This window comes from Pogoniulus pusillus, chromosome 41 (genome assembly GCF_015220805.1).
Source record: "Pogoniulus pusillus isolate bPogPus1 chromosome 41, bPogPus1.pri, whole genome shotgun sequence".
Classification (NCBI taxonomy): domain Eukaryota; kingdom Metazoa; phylum Chordata; class Aves; order Piciformes; family Lybiidae; genus Pogoniulus; species Pogoniulus pusillus.
This window is the reverse complement of record NC_087304.1, coordinates 6980437-6995802: the sequence shown is the minus strand read 5'-3', so window position 1 is coordinate 6995802 and position 15366 is coordinate 6980437. Positions and strand designations below refer to the sequence as shown.

The following is a 15366-nucleotide window of genomic DNA, read 5'->3' as shown; positions in this document are numbered from 1 at the left end:
CCCCTTGAGTCCGCTCCGTGGGTGCCTGCGGTTCAGGTTGGACACGAGGAACAATTTCTCCGCCTTGAGGGCTGCCAAGGCCTAGCCCAGGCTGCCCGGGGTGGTGGAGTCCCCCTGCCTGCAGCGGTTTCGGAGCCCCGGCGCTGAGGGTGTCGGCTCGGCGCGGCCCCGGCGCGGCGGTGCTGAGCGCCACTGGCTGGGCTCGGTCCCCTGGAAGCTCTTTCCCCGCCCGAAGTCTTCCTCCCCCGCGGCTCCCGCCCCCAGACCCTTCTGACCCTCCCGGCCGCCGTAGCCGCTCCCCCCCCGGCCCCGCCCCGGGCGCTCACGTGCCCGGCGCGGGCGGGGCCGCGGTGCATGCCGGGAGTTGTGGTCCCTGGCGGCAGTGGCGCCGCGGACGCCGCTCCCGCGCGGACTGCGCTTCCCGTCGTGCACCGCGGCCGGCCGGGAGCGGGACCGGCTGCAGCGCTCCGCGGTGCGCACGGTGAGTGCGGGGCCACCGGGCCGGGGGCAGCCCCGGCGGAGGGATGAGCGGCAGCAGGAGGCGCGGGGGGGACTCGGGGCCTGGCTGTCCCGGGTGGGAGGGTGCGGGTCGGGCGGACACGGCGTGCCCGGGGCTGGCGGTGTGGCGGCGGGAGTACCGGGACGGCACGGGAGGCGTAACGGGGATAGCTCCGGGGGCAACGGCGAGCGAGGTAATGGGGCGGCGGGGAAGGGCCTCGGGAAGCGGCTGTCTGGGGGGCGGGGACAGCGCCGGGAGGTGTCCTGCGTGCGGAGAATCGCGGCCAGCCCCGCGGGGAGCAGCTATTGGGGGCACCGTGTGCGGGCGGGGGGGCGTGTGCGCCGCCGGGGGGCTCCGTGGCGACTGCGTGGGGCCGTTCCCGGCTCTCGCCCGCTCCCCGGGGGCCGCTTGCTGGCGCAGCGCTGGGGCCGGGGGCTGGGGCAGGGCTCTTGCTGGGGCAGTGCTGTCCGTGGGGCTCCGGAGCCAGGGTGAAGCCTTTCGATGTGCGTACTTTGGCTGCCAGCACTTCCACCCGTGGCGGGCACAGCCCGTGGGCACCGTTAGCGTTTCCGTGAGCGGTGCCTGTCTCGGGAGACTCTTCCCTGGACCTGCAGGAGGGGAGCAGGGAGCCGCGATGGAGGGCAGCAGAGCTGGGGCAGGGCCTGGAGAACAGAGCCGGGGGGGAGCAGCGAGGGGCAGAGGAGGCTGAGGGAGACCTCACTGCTGCCTGCTGCAGCCGCGGGGGGTTGGGCTCTGCTCCCTGGGGCCCGGGGATAGGAGAGGAAATGTCCTGGAGCTGTGCCAGGAGGTGCTCCGGAGCACTGTGCCCATGGCACCTGGGGCCGGGGTTTGGTGCCATGGGGGGGCTGTGCTGCTGCTTGGGCTGGGTGACCTCAGAGCCTCTCCAGCCCAAACCATTCTGTTTCGGTGATCTGCTTTGAGGTGATGCTGCCACTGCCTGCAGCTCAGGCTCTGTGAGGCCAGCCTGAGCAGGTGCCAAGCAGTGGGCCAGGCTTGTGCCCTACCATGTGTGTCCCTCTGCTCGCTGCCTTCCTCTTGAGCCTTCTGTGGCTCTGCCCCGGAGCAGCCAAACCTCCCTTCTGGAAGCAGCCTTTCCAAAGCCCATATTTGCCTGCTGCAGGTTCTGCAGTGCCTGAGTGAAGGCTTCTGCCCATCTGCCGAGGCAGTGCCTGTGGCTTTGTGCCAGCCTGGGAGACCTCTGCCCAGCTGCAGGAGGGGCAGGGGGGGCACCAACTGCTCTGTGCAGCCAGGAGTCTGCAGGAGGCTGTGGGAGCTGTGTGCTGGGCAGACGTGGGAGGAGGCCAGGCTGTGCCAGTGCTGCCACAGACAGCTCCTCTGTTCTCCCTGGCACTGCTGGGTGGCTGCTGGGGGGATGTTGTCACTGCCCGAGCTCGTTTGAGCCCTGCAGGCGTTGTGCTGGGGAGGGGCAGTGCCCTGCTGCAGGAGGGCTGGCAGCAGGGAGAGGAAATGCCACCAAATACTGCATGTGTCAGCTAGACAAAGTCGAGGCTCATGAAGCTGAGCCAAGCGTTTTGGTGCCTGGCTGAGTGCCCTCTGCTGCCCTGGGCTCTGGGAAGGCCCTGAGAAGAGTCTGGGGTCCGAAGGAGGCTCAGACACAGCTTTCTCCCCTCTTAAACCCAGCTCCTGGCACACAGCCTCGGGAGCCTTGCCCAGCCTGCTGCTTTCACAGCCACATCTCCAAGCCCCTGCAGGGAGCCCTTCTAGAGCCATTTGCTCCTCCACCATGTCTGGAGTTTGCTGCTGGCAGCATGAAGTGGCTCCCAGAGCCTGGTCCTTGGTGTCAGCCCTCACCAGTTTGAGCATGTCCTGGCTCAATGTGGCTCTGGGCAGCCTGATCCAGTGTGAGGTGTCCCTGCCCTTGGCAGGGAGCTGGCACTGGGTGGTCTCGAAGGTCTCTTCCAGCCCTCATAGTTCTGTGGCTCTATAATCCTGAGACCTCAGAGCTGCTGCCAGTGCCTGGAGGGAGTTTGCAGAGAAGCTGCATGGAGGGGCCTGAGCCAGGCCAAGGGCAATGGTCTGGGGCTGAGGCAGAGCAGGCTGAGACTGGAGCTGAGGCAGAAGCTGTGCAGGGTGAGGGTGGTGAGAGCCTGGCACAGGCTGCCCAGGGAGGCTGTGGCTGCCTCCTGCCCGGGGATGCTGAAGGCCAGGCTGGGTGAGGCCAGGAGCAGCCTGTGCTGGTGCAGGTGTCTGTGCCCATGGCAGGGGCTGGCACTCTTCTGTTCTTCTGTGAGAAGGGCACTGCTTGGAGCTGTGGGGCTGAAGTGATGCAGATGAGGAGGCTGTGCCCACTCCTGATCACTGAGTCGCTGCCTCAGGTGGGGGCCTGGCAAATTCCTCTGCCCTCGCCCTTGCTGGGTGCAGGTCCTGCCCCTCAGCAGTGCTGCAGATGGAGCCCCTGGGGACAGGTCTGCGTCGGAGCTCTTTGCCTCTCCACAGTCCTGCTGGAATGAAAGTATCAAAGCAGCACAGGAAGGGAAGCTCCAGGAGCTGCTCAGGCTGTGAGCTCTGCTGGCACCATCTGTACATGGCTCAGGTGGAGCTGCTGTCCTGGCAGCCTGGGCAGGAGTCGTTGAATCAGGGAACTGTTTGGGCTGGAGAAGCTCCCAGAGCAGTGCCCACAGTGAGTGGTGGCAGCAGAAGGGAGGTTCAGGGAGGGCTGTGTGGAGCTGGGAAGGCACTGCAGGGCTTGGGGCTGTGTCCCAGCGGTTCCTTTCCCAGCTGACAGCCACTGCTGGTGCTTCACAGAGCCCCAGGAGCCAGCGAAGCCTCTCAGCTCCCCAGGGAAGCATTCAGCCTGCTGAGCCCAGGCTGATTTTCCTCACCATGGTTGTGCTTTGCAGGGTCCCACCCAGAGCTGCCTCTGTCTGCAGAGCCGAGGGGCAGCAGCTCCCTGCAGCCTCTGCCAGCTGCCCCAAGAGCAGTTCTGTTTGCCGCTGAGTGCCCCCACAGGCGGTGGTGGTTGGGTTGTGCTGAAGGAGATGCCTCAGGGTGGAGCTCGCTGTGAGCAAGGAGAAGTCCTGTCCCTGTCTGGGAGGTGCCAGCGAGCCCTGGGCAGCTGGAGAGGAGCAGTGTGCAGGGGAGCCCCAGGCCTGCACCGTGCCAGACCCTGCCCTGCAGGAGCTCTGCCTGGGAGGTTCTTTGGGCGCTGGTTAGTGGCACAGAACCGCAGCGTCACAGCCTGGCTTGAGTTGGAAGTGACCTTTAAAGCTCCTCCAGTCCAACCTGCAGCCAGCAGGGACAGCCCCAGCCAGAGCAGGCTGCTCAGCCCAGACAGCCTGACCTGCAGTGCTGCCAGCCATGGGGCAGCTGCCCCCTCCCTGGGCAGCCTGGCACAGGCTCTGCCCACCCTCGGGGCAAGCATTTCTCCCTTCCCTCCACTCAGTCTCCTTTTAGTTTCAAACTTGTCCTGTGCTCATTTCCTTTCTCCAACAGGTCTGCTGCTGTCTTGCTGAGCCTTCTCCAGGGAGCCCTGACAAGAGAAATGGCAGGTAAGGGCACCTGCAGAGCTGGCAGAGCAGGGAGAGTGCTTTCAGATGCTGTTTGCCACTGCTGTGGTGGCTGCCAGGTGTGCAGCTTGTGTCCCGAGGGCCCCTGACCCCTGCACTCTTCAGCTACTTCTTTTTCCTTGCCCAAGTCCCATTGCCCCTTACCTGTGCCCACTGCAGATCAGATCTCTCAGCTGAGGCTGCTGCTGCAGTGATCAAGGCTCAGGTGAGAGTGGCCTGAAGGTTCTATGGGGATGGAAGTAGACAAACAGGTGCAGCAGAGGCTAAAAAGGCTCCCACAGAGGTTCTGCTGTCCTGGTTACATTAATGCATCTCCATCTTCATGGTCTCTCAGAATGCTTTGGGTTGAAGGGACCTCTGGGCAGCCTGGCACAGGCTCTGCCCACCCTCAGGGGCAAACATTTCTCCCTTTCCTCCACTCAATCTCCCTCTTGCAGCCCAAACCATCCCCCCTTGGCCTGGCCCAGCAGGCCCTGCTCAAAAGTCTGTGCCCAGCTTTCAGCTCAGCCCTTCCAGCACTGCAAGGCCACAGAAGGGCTCCCTGCAGCCTTCTCCTCTGCAGGCTGCCCAAGCCCAGCTCTCAGCCTGGGCTCACAGCAGAGCCCTGCCAGCACTGCTGTGCCCTGCTCTAGCCCTGCTGCAGCAGGTCCCTGTCTGTGCTGAGGGCTCCAGAGCTGTCCCAGCACTGCAGGGGTGTCTGAGCAGAGGGTCAGAATCCCCTCCCAGCCCCTGCTGCCCACACTGCTGAGGATCAGCCCAGGGCAGGGCTGGCAGCGCTTGGTGGCCTTGGGCAGCCTTTGCTGCTCTGCTGTGGCTGAGCACAAAGTGCTGAGCTTGGGTTTGTAGTCCTGGGGTTTAACCTGAAGGAGTTGTTTGATCTGGAGCAGAGCAGGCTGAGGGAGACCTCACTGCTCTCTGCAGCTCCCTGAGAGGAGGCTGCAGCCATGGGGTTTGGGCTGTGCTCCCTGGGACAGGACAAGAGGCAGTGGCCTCAGGTTGCACCAGGGGAGGATTAGGATCAAAAAATGTCAGGGGCTGGAAGGGACCCAAAGAACTCCTCGAGTCCAGTCCAGCTCAGGGCACACAGGAACACATCCAGGCAGGCCTGGAAAGGCTCCAGAGGAGACTCCACAGCCTCCCTGGGCAGCCTGTGCCAGCCTCTCCCCACCCTCCCTCTCAACAATTCCTTCCTCCTCTCCACTCTCCCTCTCCCAGCTCACAGCCATTGTCCCTGGGCCTGGCACCCCAGCCCTTGTCCAGAGTCCCTCCCCAGCTCTCCTGCAGCCCCTTCAGGTACCAGAAGGCTGCTCTGAGGTCTGCCTGGAGCCTTCTGCAGGCTGCACTCAGCTGATCCTCTGTGTTCTGTGTTGTAGAAAAGGTGAACAACTTCCCCCCCCTGCCCAAGTTCATCCCTCTGAAGCCCTGCTTCTACCAGAACTTTGCTGATGAGATCCCCGTGGACCACCAGGCCCTGGTGAAGAGAATCTACCACGTCTGGATCTGTGAGTGCAGGCAGGACCTTCTCCTGCACAATGGGGGGGGCACTTGGGGAGATCTCTCTGCCTTTACCCTTGTGGAGTCTCCTCCTCTGGAGGGCTTCCAGCCCCCCCTGGCCACTGTGATCCTGGGCAGACTGCTGTGGGTGCCCCTTTTCAGCAGGGGGGTTGGATGGATGAGCTCCAGAGGTCCCTTCCAGCCCCCACCCAGGCTGGGTTTCTGTGCCTGCAATTAGTTGATGAGAGACAAATATTCTTAGAATGCTGTAAACCAACTTTGGGAGCCAGTTTGAAGCTGTCCTGCCTCAAATCATCACCACAGAGCTGCTGGTGGGGACAGGAGACAGAAGCAGTGGTGGAAGAAGCCATCAGTAGTTGTGAGGAGGAGAAAGGCAAAGCACATCTGTCAGCTTTGCAGTGTCAGGGGAGGTTGGACTCCAGCCCACCTCAACCACCCTGGAGAGGACCTTGGGCAGGAAGAGAGGTTCATGGAATGGGTTGGGTTGGAAGGGATCTTAAAGAGCATCCAGCTCCAGCCCCCTGCCCTGGGCAGGGACACCTCCCACCAGCACAGGCTGCTCAGGGCCTCATCCAGCCTGGCCTGCAGCACCTCCAGGGAGGCTGTGGAGCACAGAAGCAGGATCACTGATCCCATTCTGTGCTCCTGTGATCCACAGCCTCCCTGGGCAGCCTGTGCCAGGCTCTCACCACCCTCACCCTGCACAGCTTCTGCCTCAGCTCCACTCTCAGCCTGCTCTGCCTCAGCTCCAAACCATTGCCCTTGGCCTGGCTCAGGCTCCCTCAGCACAAGTCCCTCTGCAGCCTTCCTGCAGCTCCCTCCAGGCCCTGGCAGCAGCTCTCAGGTGCCCCTGGAGCCTTCCTCCCTGCAGGCTGCACCCCCCCAGCTCCCTCAGCCTGTGCCCACAGCAGAGCTGCTCCAGCCCTGCCATCACCTTGGTGGCCTCCTCTGGCCTCCCTCCAGCTGCTCTGTGTCCTCCTGCTGCTGGGGACAGCAGAGCTGTTCTGTGGGAGCAGAGCTCTGGCTCTGGACTGCTGTGCTCTGCCTTAGCCCCTCAGAGGCAGCCATGGCAGTTGCCCATTGGGCTGCAGGCTGCAGGGCAGGTAATGCCCTGGAAGGTGCCAAACCTTTGGGGTTTGCCTTGCTTATCTTCTCCCCCAACATGTTCCTCATCCCTTTTCTGCCCTCTCCCCAGTGAGGGCAAGCTGCTGCCAGCCCTGGCATGGATGTGTGTGCAGAGCATGGCCTGGTCTGTGGCTTCATTGTCCCCCCCTGATTGAGAGCTGCTGAAATGAGCTCTGTGATTTTCTTGCCTGAAGAAACTGCCTGGCAGCTGCTTCAGTGCTGGGGGCTCTGAAGCCACCTTTGTCTCTGCCTCTTGCCCAGAACAAAGCCTCCCTCAATGCCAGTTAATGGCTGGCTGGGAAGGTGCCAACCACTTGGCCCACTGGTGCCAGAGCATGGAATCATGGAATTGTCAGGGCTGGAAAGGACCTTAAGGCTCAGCCACTTCCAACTCCCCTGCTGTGGGCAGGGACACCTCACACTGGATCAGGTTGCTCAGAGCCGCATCCAGCCTGGCAGGGGGCAGGGAGCTGCATGCTCAGCATTGCCAAGCTCCTGCTGGCCTGCAGGGCTGTGAGGAGGAGGAGGAGCTGGGCCCCAGAGGTGAAGCAGGCCATGAGATTAAAGGAGCTGTCTGAGCTGGAGAGGAAGGCAGGCACTGGGGAAGACCTCAGGCTGCTCCTCACCCATGTTTGACCCCACCAGAGATTCTCAGGATGGGCTGGGTTGGAAGAGACCTTAAAGGTCATCCAGTACCAACCCCTGCCACGGGCAGGGACACCTCACATCAGAGCAGGTTGCCCAGAGCCACATCCAGCCTGGCCTCAGACCTCCAGGGATGGAGCTTCCAGCACCCCCCTGGGCAACCTGTGCCAGTCTCTCCCCAGCCTCCTGCTGAAGGACTGTGTGCTGCCCAGACCCTGTCTTTGCCCAGAGCAGTTTCACTGCAGCACTTTGCTCTTGCTGTGAGATCAGCAGGATCCTGCCCAGGCTGGGCTCTCCCAGTCCTGTTGTGCCACCACATCCTCCTGCACCACCACAGGCTTTAGCTGCTCAGCAGCCATCGAGTGTGGCAAGGCAGACCTGGCTGTGCCAAGAGCAGGAGAGGCCAGGCCAGGCTGGTGTGGGGCATCAGAGGGGCACAGCAGGGCTGTGCAGTGGTGCTGCAGGGAGTGCCTGGGTTATGGAGGGAGGTGAGGAGCCCCTGGTATGGGGACTGAGCTCAGACTGCAGAGCTGGGAGCTGTGCAGCTCTGCCCGGTGGTGGCAAAGGAAGGAGCAGCAGCACTTCCCTTGCCTCTCCTTAGCACAGCTCTGCTGTGCCCCAAGGGCTGTTGTCAGCTGCTCCTTTTCATCCAAGTGGCAGGAGCAGGGATCTGAAGAGGCCTTCGAGCTGTCCCTGTGGCCCTGTGTGCTCAGCCTGATTGGGGTTTGCTCATCCCCTCCTCACGGTAGCACTTACAAGCCCTGGAGCTCACTTCCAGCTTCCTCGGAGGCCCAGGGAAGCAGAGGCAGAGCTGCGAAGCCTGTGCTGATCTGGGGGGTGCTGAGGCAGCTCCTGAGCACAGAGCCCAGAGTGCTGCTGAGGCTGCTGCGGGGCAGGCTCCAGCCCTTCCCCTCGGGGGCTGCTGCACCTTGCTGCTGGCCCGGAGCAGTGCTGGCCTGAGGCTCCTGCTGGGCACACCCTGGCTGCCCAGCCCCGTGCCTCGGCACTCCCAGCAGTTTCCTCACCCCTCTGTCCCTGCACTCCCGCTGGAGATGGAGGCACCAGCTCGGGGGCTGGCAGGAGGCTGCCCCTGCCCGGGAGCAGCTCCATGCTTGGCACTTCCCACTGCAGTGGGAGCTGCCCCCAGCCCACCCCGCGTGGGTGCTGCAGGACCTCACAGGCTCTCCTCTGCCCTCTTGCAGTCTACTGCATCACGCTGGTGGTGAACATCCTTGCCTGCCTGGCCTGGTGGATCGGAGGGGGCTCTGGAGCCAACTTCGGCTTGGCCATCCTCTGGCTCGTCCTCTTCTGCCCCTGCAGCTACCTCTGCTGGTTCCGCCCCGCGTACAAAGCCTTCCGGTGAGCAGCAGCCAGGGGGCCGCTGGGGGGGCGGCTTGGGACTGCCCCTCTGGGGCACATGCAGAGCCCTGGGGGTCTGCTTTGCTGCCGAGGTGAAGCAGGATGTGGCTGCTTCTGAGCACAGGGCTGAGGGTCCTCGGAGCACCCCAGAATGGGCTGGGTTGGGAGGGGCTTGCAGGAGCATCCAGTGCCAACCTCTGCCACGAGCAGGGACAGCTGCATCAGCTCAGGCTGCTCAAGGCCTCATCCAGCCTGGTCCTGGACACCTCCAGGAAGGTGGTGGATCATAGATCACAGATCCCATTCTGTGCCTCTGTGCTCCACAGCCTCTCTGGGCAGCCTGTGCCAGCCTCTTCCCACCCTCCCTCTCAGCAATTTCCTCCTCTCCCAGCTCACAGCCATTGTCCCTCGGCCTGGCACTCCCAGCCCTTGTCCAAAGTCCCTCCCCAGCTCCCTTGGAACCCCTTCAGGTACCAGAAGGCTGCTCTGAGCTCTCCCTGGAGCCTCCTCAGCTGCTCGGTGCCGGAGGTGAGCAGCAGTGAGTTGTTTGCCCTTTCCCCTTCTCCTTAACTCTCTCAGGCTGGCAGCAGCCTCCCAGCAGTGTGGCACTCAGAGGCTGCTTTGCTGCAGCCTCACTGAGGCTGATTTCAATGAGGACCATTAAGTTGTTAGTTTTTGAGAGCTCTCCTCTCTGCCTCTGGGTGCTCCAGAGCTCAGCTGCTTTGCTGTAGAGATAAAAGCAGCTCCCTGCAGCCACTGCTTTGAAGCTCCACAAATATTTAAAGGCATCCTTGGTTCTCCCTTGAGTTAATAATCTCCTGCACTGGCTGCTGCTGACTCTGAGCACCAGGCTGGGTGCAGGCAGTGGTGCACGAAGCTTGTCAGAGCTGTGAGGGTCCTCAGCAGCTTGCAGCTGGAGGCAGGGCCCAGCACCACGCTGCAGGACACCAGCAGACCCCACACAGCACTCGGGGTCAGGATGTTGAAGTTGAAGCTTTTCCTGCTTCCCCATTGCCAAAATTCTCTGGAGTTTGATAATCAGAATTACTTTGGTTGGGAAAGATCTCTGAGATCCTGAGGGGGACATGGAGCTGCTTGAGGAGGCCACAGAGGTGGTCAGAGGCCATGGGGACAGGCAGGGAGAGTTGGGGCTGTGCAGCCTGGAGAAGGCTGCAGGGAGAGCTCAAAGCTGCCTTCCAGTGCCTGAAGGGGCTGCAGGAGCTGGGGAGGGACTCTGGACAAGGGCTGGGAGTGCCAGGCCCAGGGACAATGGCTGTGAGCTGGGAGAGGGAGAGTAGAGAGGAGGAGGAATTTATTGAGCGTGAGGGTGGGGAGAGGCTGGCACAGTCTGCCCAGGGAGGCTGTGCAGCACACAAGCATCATAGATCCCATTCTGTGCTTCTGTGCTCCACAACCTCCCTGGAGGTGTTCAGGAGCAGGCTGGATGAGGCCTTGGGCAGCCTGTGCTTGTGGGAGGTGTGCCCATGGCAGGGCTTGGCACTGGGTGACCTTTAAGGTCTCTTCCAACCCATCCTGTGCATCCGTGGTGGGGTCAAGCGTGGGTGTGGAGCAGCCTGGGGTGTTGGTCTCCCCCTAATGCCTCTCTCCCTCTCCAGCTCAGACAGCTCCTTCAATTTCATGGCCTTCTTCTTCATCTTTGGAGCCCAGTTCCTGCTCACAGCCCTGCAGGCCATAGGCTTCTCCAACTGGGGAGCTTGGTAAGCAGGATGCCAGCAGCCTGCCAGCTGAGCATGCAGCTCCCTGCCCCGTGCCAGGCTGCCTCTGGGAGCTGATGGGAGCCTGTGCTGGGTGGAGTGGAGGCAGCTTTGTGTTGGTGTAATTACAGAGGGCACTGTTTGGTTGTTGCCAGAGCTCCTCTGCTGGCAGAGGTCTCTGCTGCTCCTCTTTAGCACCTTCCCACCAGCTCCGTTGCTTTTGGCCATTTCCCAACCACTCCCAAGGTCAATGGAATTGTTTGGGCTGGAGAAGCTCTCCGAGGTCAGCCAGCCCAAGAGCAACCCATCCCCACCATGGGCACCAACCCATGGCCCCAGGTGCCATGGCTGCATGGTTCTGAACACCTCCAGGGATGGGCACTGCACCACCTCCCTGGGCAGCCTCTGCCAAGCCCTGGCCACTCTGGCAGCAAAGGAATTGTTCCTCAGCTCCAACCTCATGCAACTTGAGGCCATTTCCTCCTGTCCTGTCCCAGGGAGCAGAGCCCAAACCCCCCCCCCCAAGCTGCAACCTCCTCTTGGGGAGCTGCAGAGAGCAATGAGGGCTCCCTCACTGCTCCCCCCCAGCTCCCTCACTGCTCCCCCCCAGCTCCCTCACTGCTCCCCCCCAGCTCCCTCACTGCTCCCCCCCAGCTCTGTTCCCCAGCCCCTGCCCCAGCTCTGGTGCCCCTCTCTAGCCCTGCTGCAGCCCCCCAGTGCTCTCCACTCTCCTCTAAGGAGAGTTGTGCTGATCTCATCCCTCCCTGCAGTGGGTGGTTGGCAGCCATCGCTTTCTTCAGCTCCAGCGTGGCAGCTGCTGTGTTCATGCTGTTCCCTGCCATCATGTTCACCCTGGCAGCCGTGGCCATGCTGCTCTGCATCCTAAGGGTAGGTTGCTTCAGTTGTCTTCTCTGCCTGGGCTGTGCCTGCACTCCATGCACTGTGTGGCAGGCAGCTCAGCACCCCTCTGAGCCCCCACTGCTTTTAAAGGTGTCACCAGCTGCAGGGTCTTAGGAGTGTCCAGAGGGCAGCCCCAGGTAACACAGGAGCTGGACCTTGTCACCATGTGGTGATGTTCCTTGACACAGAGCCATAGAAACATGGAATGGGTTGGCTTGGAAGGGACCTTCAAGGTCATCCAGTGCTAACCCCTGCCATGCCCAGGGACACCTCCCACCAGCACAGGCTGCTCAAGGCCTCAGCCAGCCTGGTCCAGAGCACCTCCAAGGAGGTTGTGGAGCACAGATTGGGATTGAAGATTCTGTGCCTCTGTGCTCCACTGCCTCTCTGGGCAGCCTGTGCCAGCCTTTCCCCACCCTCACACTGCAGATCTCCTTCCTCAGCTCCACTCTCAGCCTGCTCTGCCTCAGCTCCAAACCATTCCCTCTTGGCCTGGCTCAGACCCCCTCAGCAGACGACTTTCTGCAGCCTTCCTGTGGCTCCATCCAGCTATTGGGAGGCAGCTCCGAGGTCGCCCTGCTCTCTCGCTGCGGCTCCCTCTGCTGCAGTACTGTCAGAGCTGCTGCCGCCCCTCGAAGTGCAGCTCCTTAGAGAGGAACCAGCACAGCCCCCAGGGCCTGCAGCTGGTGCCCGGCACCGACTTTCCTTTCTCTCCCATCCCTTAGGTACACAAAATCTACCGAGGGGCTGGTGGAAGCTTTCAGAAAGCTCAGGACGAGTGGAACAGTGGCACGTGGAGGAACCCCCCCAGCAGGGAGGCTCAGTACAGCAATTTTTCCGGGAACAGCCTGCCAGAGTACCCCACAGTGCCCAATTACCCCCCGGGAAGCCAATGGCCTTAAGCAGCAGCGGCTGCGAACTGCCTGGATCCTCCTCTCTCCCCTATCATCGCTCCTCCAGAAGATCATTCGCATTCCCCCACCCAGTCCCAGCTCCCTGCCCTGGGGCTGTGCTCTGCCTTGTGTCTCCTCCCCGCAGAAGTGCTGCCCCCAAGGGCTGTGCTCTGCTGGCCCCGGAGCTCCGCACGGCTGCCCCCAGGGGCTTTGCTCTGCTTTGTGCTACCAGCGTTTGCCTCGCTGCAGCCTGAGGAACCAACCCTTCCCTGCCCCCTTCCTCCAGGGCATCGCACCTGAAGAAGGCTTTCTCATCCCCGTGGAGGTGCCCAGCGCCAGGACTTCTCCTGCCTGCCTGCTGGGCTTTGGGCTGCTGCCCAGCCAGCCTTGGGAGCCCCTGGGCACTGCTGTGCTGGGTGAAGGATCTGGCCCCGGTGCCTCGGAGGGAAATGCAGCACTGCACTTACCTGGTACTAGCAAAGGGATCTGTGAACTCTGCGGCCTCAGCCTCCCCTGCCCTCTGCTGGAGAACCCCTGGGTGCTTGCTGTGGGTGAGTGGCATTCAGCTGTCAAGTCCTCAGTGTCCTCCCGTGCCTGGCCAGGACTCTGCCTCTTGCTTCCCCTTGCTGCCAAAAGTCGTGGCTGGATCTGTGTGCTTCAGAGGTGCAGATTCATCTCATCTGGGCCATGGCTGCTCGCTAAAAGCCTGCTGCAGAGCCCACTGGAACCTGCTGGCTGGCACTGGGCTTGGGGCCTGGCTGGTGCCCATCCCAGCACAGGTAGGCAGCACAAGGGCTCTGCCACCTACACTCCACTGGTGTGCACCCAGGTTTTGTGCTGAGCCAAGAAGAGCCCCGGGGGACACACCCTGCCCTCTGGGGACACTTTCCTGGGCTATCAGGTCAAGGCTGAGCTCTCAGAGTGCTTTGGGGACATTTCCCTCCCAGTGACGGTTTCAGTTCTGCCTTCTCCCGGTGCTGGCATCCCAAGGTGGAGGGGCCTGGTGGACCAAGGAGCTCTTGTTGGTGCTGTGCAGACCTGGGCCCAGCACGTCTGAGCAGGCAGAGGCAGCCCTGCCTTGCTCCAGGAGGCAGCTCAGGAGGTTTGTTTTCCCCAGGAGCTGGCATCCAGCTTCCCTCCCTCTGTCCCGCAGCCACGCAGGCAGCACAGGTTCTGCTGCTGCCCCGGGAGCCTGCTGGGGAGCTCTGCAAGTCTGACAGAGCTGTGGAGAGTGCCAGAGGGTTCTGGGGACAGTGCTCAAAGCCTTCAGCTCTGAGAGCTTAGGTCTCTGTGCTCCACTGCAGCGCCCTGGGGGGTGTTGGGCACCGGCGCCTGGGTGGGGTCCCAGAGGGGTCCGGTGGAGGTGGAGTCACTCCAGATGCAGACTGAGAAACTGGAAAACAAAGGTAGCTCCTGGAAGAGCCCGGGGGGGTTGTCCTGGCCGGGTGGGACTGATTTCAATGATCTTCTGTGTCTGCCTGTGCCTTACCTGAGCAAACCCTGGCTGGGACGGAGAACCCTCTGCCCCCAGCCCCTGCAGAACATTCCCTTGCTCTGACTCCTGCTGTGCCAGACTGGAAGACACCACCCGAAGGTCAGCTGTGGGGGGGCTCAGAGGGCAGAGCCTCCCTGGCCTCAGCTCACAGAGAGGCTGCAGCAGGGCCCTGGCTGGCTCCAGGGGCTTGAGCTGCTCCTGGCAGCAGAGGTTTAGCAGCCACTGTGCAGTGTGCTTGGAGCCCCCAGCTTTTAGGTGCCTTTGTGCTGTGTGAGTGTCACTTGGAGTCCCCTGCGTCGCTGGCCAGCAGTGACAGGAGCTGCCTGGGACCAGGGCTGCGCCGTGGGGGCTGTCTGGGGAAGCTGCAGGGCTCCCCCCAGCCCTGCCCCTCCCCAGCCTCAGCCTCCTGCCAGAACCTTCCCAAAGCAGCTGGCTTGGTGCTTTTTTGGTGTGTCAGGCTGGAGGCGTCCGGGGAACCAAGAGGAGAAGCACTGATGGGGACTCAGTGTCCTGCTTCGCCCTGGGTGCTTTTCCCCCTGGGTGCTTTTCCCCCTGGATAATCCTGAGGCTGCTTTGGAGCCTTCACCTCCAGTCCTGTTGGAGATGCTTGAAGCAAGGCAGTGCTTAGGAGCTTGCCCAGCCGAAGGCCTGGGGGCAGGCACCAGAGTGATGCCTGTGAGCATCCCTGCAGAGCTCCCTGACCCCTCCAGGTGAGCGCAGCCAGGACTGTCCTGCGGCTCGCGTCTGGGGCTCCTCTCCGTGGGGTTTCAATGTTTACATTTCAGCCTCTGTTTAACAGCATTAACCCAGGCCTGGCCCCTGCCTTGCTTGGCCCTCCCTGGCCTGGAGCTCTGCCGCCTTTTGGTGTCGCTCCGAGGTTGTTTTTCCCCTGTGCTTTGTTTGGGGGTTGGTTTTTCTTCTGATCACAAGACAATAAAAAGTTCATCCCGTGCTGGATGAGGACTGCCCTCTGCAGAGCAGTCTCTGTGCCATGGTAACCACAGCTCCGGTTCCCCCCCCCAGGCTCCACCACGCTTGTTTTGTGTTAAGAACAGCAGGGTGAGGGCTGCTGAAGGTCCCCACCCATGCTGGGAGCGCTGCTGTGCTTTGGCAGAGCTGCAGGAGCAGAAAGGTGCTGCCATTATCAGAGTCATGGGGGGGGTGTGGAAGGGAGCTCTGGAGAGCATCTAGTGCCAACGTCTGCCAGGGCAGGGGCACCCAGACAAGGGCACCCAGGAACAGCTCCAGGTGGGCTTGGAATGATCCAGAGCTGGAGGCTCCAGCACCTCTCTGGGCAGCCTGCTCCAGGGCTCCAGCACCCTTCAGTTACAGAACTTCCTCCTCATGTGGATGGAGCTGCTGATGGGCAAGTTTGTGCCCACTGCCCCTTGTCCTGGCACTGGGCACCACTGAACACAGCCTGGTGCCCGCCTGCTGGCACCCACCCTTGAAGCGCTGCTCAGACCCCCCTCAGGCTGCTCTTCTCCGGGGTTGGCTCTTGAAGTGCTTTTGTTGCTCCTTGGTTTCCCAGGCCCTGCCCGTGAAGGTGAAGGTTTCATCCTCCCGCCCCGAGCAGCTCCTGCTGTTGTCACTGAGAGTGGTTCGCTTGTGCTGTCTGCTGCTAATGACCCCTAATTAACTCCTGCCCGCGGGAGGGGGGCAGGGTTCACAG

General features: G+C 62.3%; 1 protein-coding gene across 5 annotated transcripts; it reads left to right on the top strand.

Annotated features, from left to right (window-relative positions):
- The first annotated feature begins 386 nt into the window (after positions 1-386).
- SCAMP4 (secretory carrier membrane protein 4) lies at positions 387-13663 on the top strand. 5 transcript variants are annotated; one of them, XM_064174971.1, is made up of 7 exons: positions 387-481; positions 3974-4029; positions 5421-5549; positions 8535-8691; positions 10308-10409; positions 11177-11294; positions 12032-12291. In XM_064174971.1, the coding sequence occupies exons 2-7, from the start codon at positions 4023-4025 to the stop codon at positions 12206-12208; spliced, it is 690 nt and encodes a 229-aa protein (XP_064031041.1). In that variant the 5' UTR covers positions 387-481; positions 3974-4022; the 3' UTR covers positions 12209-12291. The 5 variants fall into 5 exon arrangements, with proteins under 5 accessions (XP_064031041.1, XP_064031037.1, XP_064031040.1 ...); XM_064174967.1 differs by lacking the exon at positions 11177-11294 and having other exon boundaries at positions 12032-13663; XM_064174968.1 differs by lacking the exons at positions 387-481; positions 11177-11294 and adding an exon at positions 625-692 and having other exon boundaries at positions 12032-13663.
- The last annotated feature ends 1703 nt before the right edge of the window (positions 13664-15366 follow it).

Bases quoted from the DNA above. Each gene is read 5' to 3' on its own strand.
- SCAMP4 (XM_064174967.1), top strand. The intron at 5,550-8,534 runs GTGAGTGCAGGC...GCCCTCTTGCAG, and splicing joins AATCTACCACGTCTGGATCT to TCTACTGCATCACGCTGGTG. The intron at 10,410-12,031 runs GTAAGCAGGATG...CCCATCCCTTAG, and splicing joins TTCTCCAACTGGGGAGCTTG to GTACACAAAATCTACCGAGG.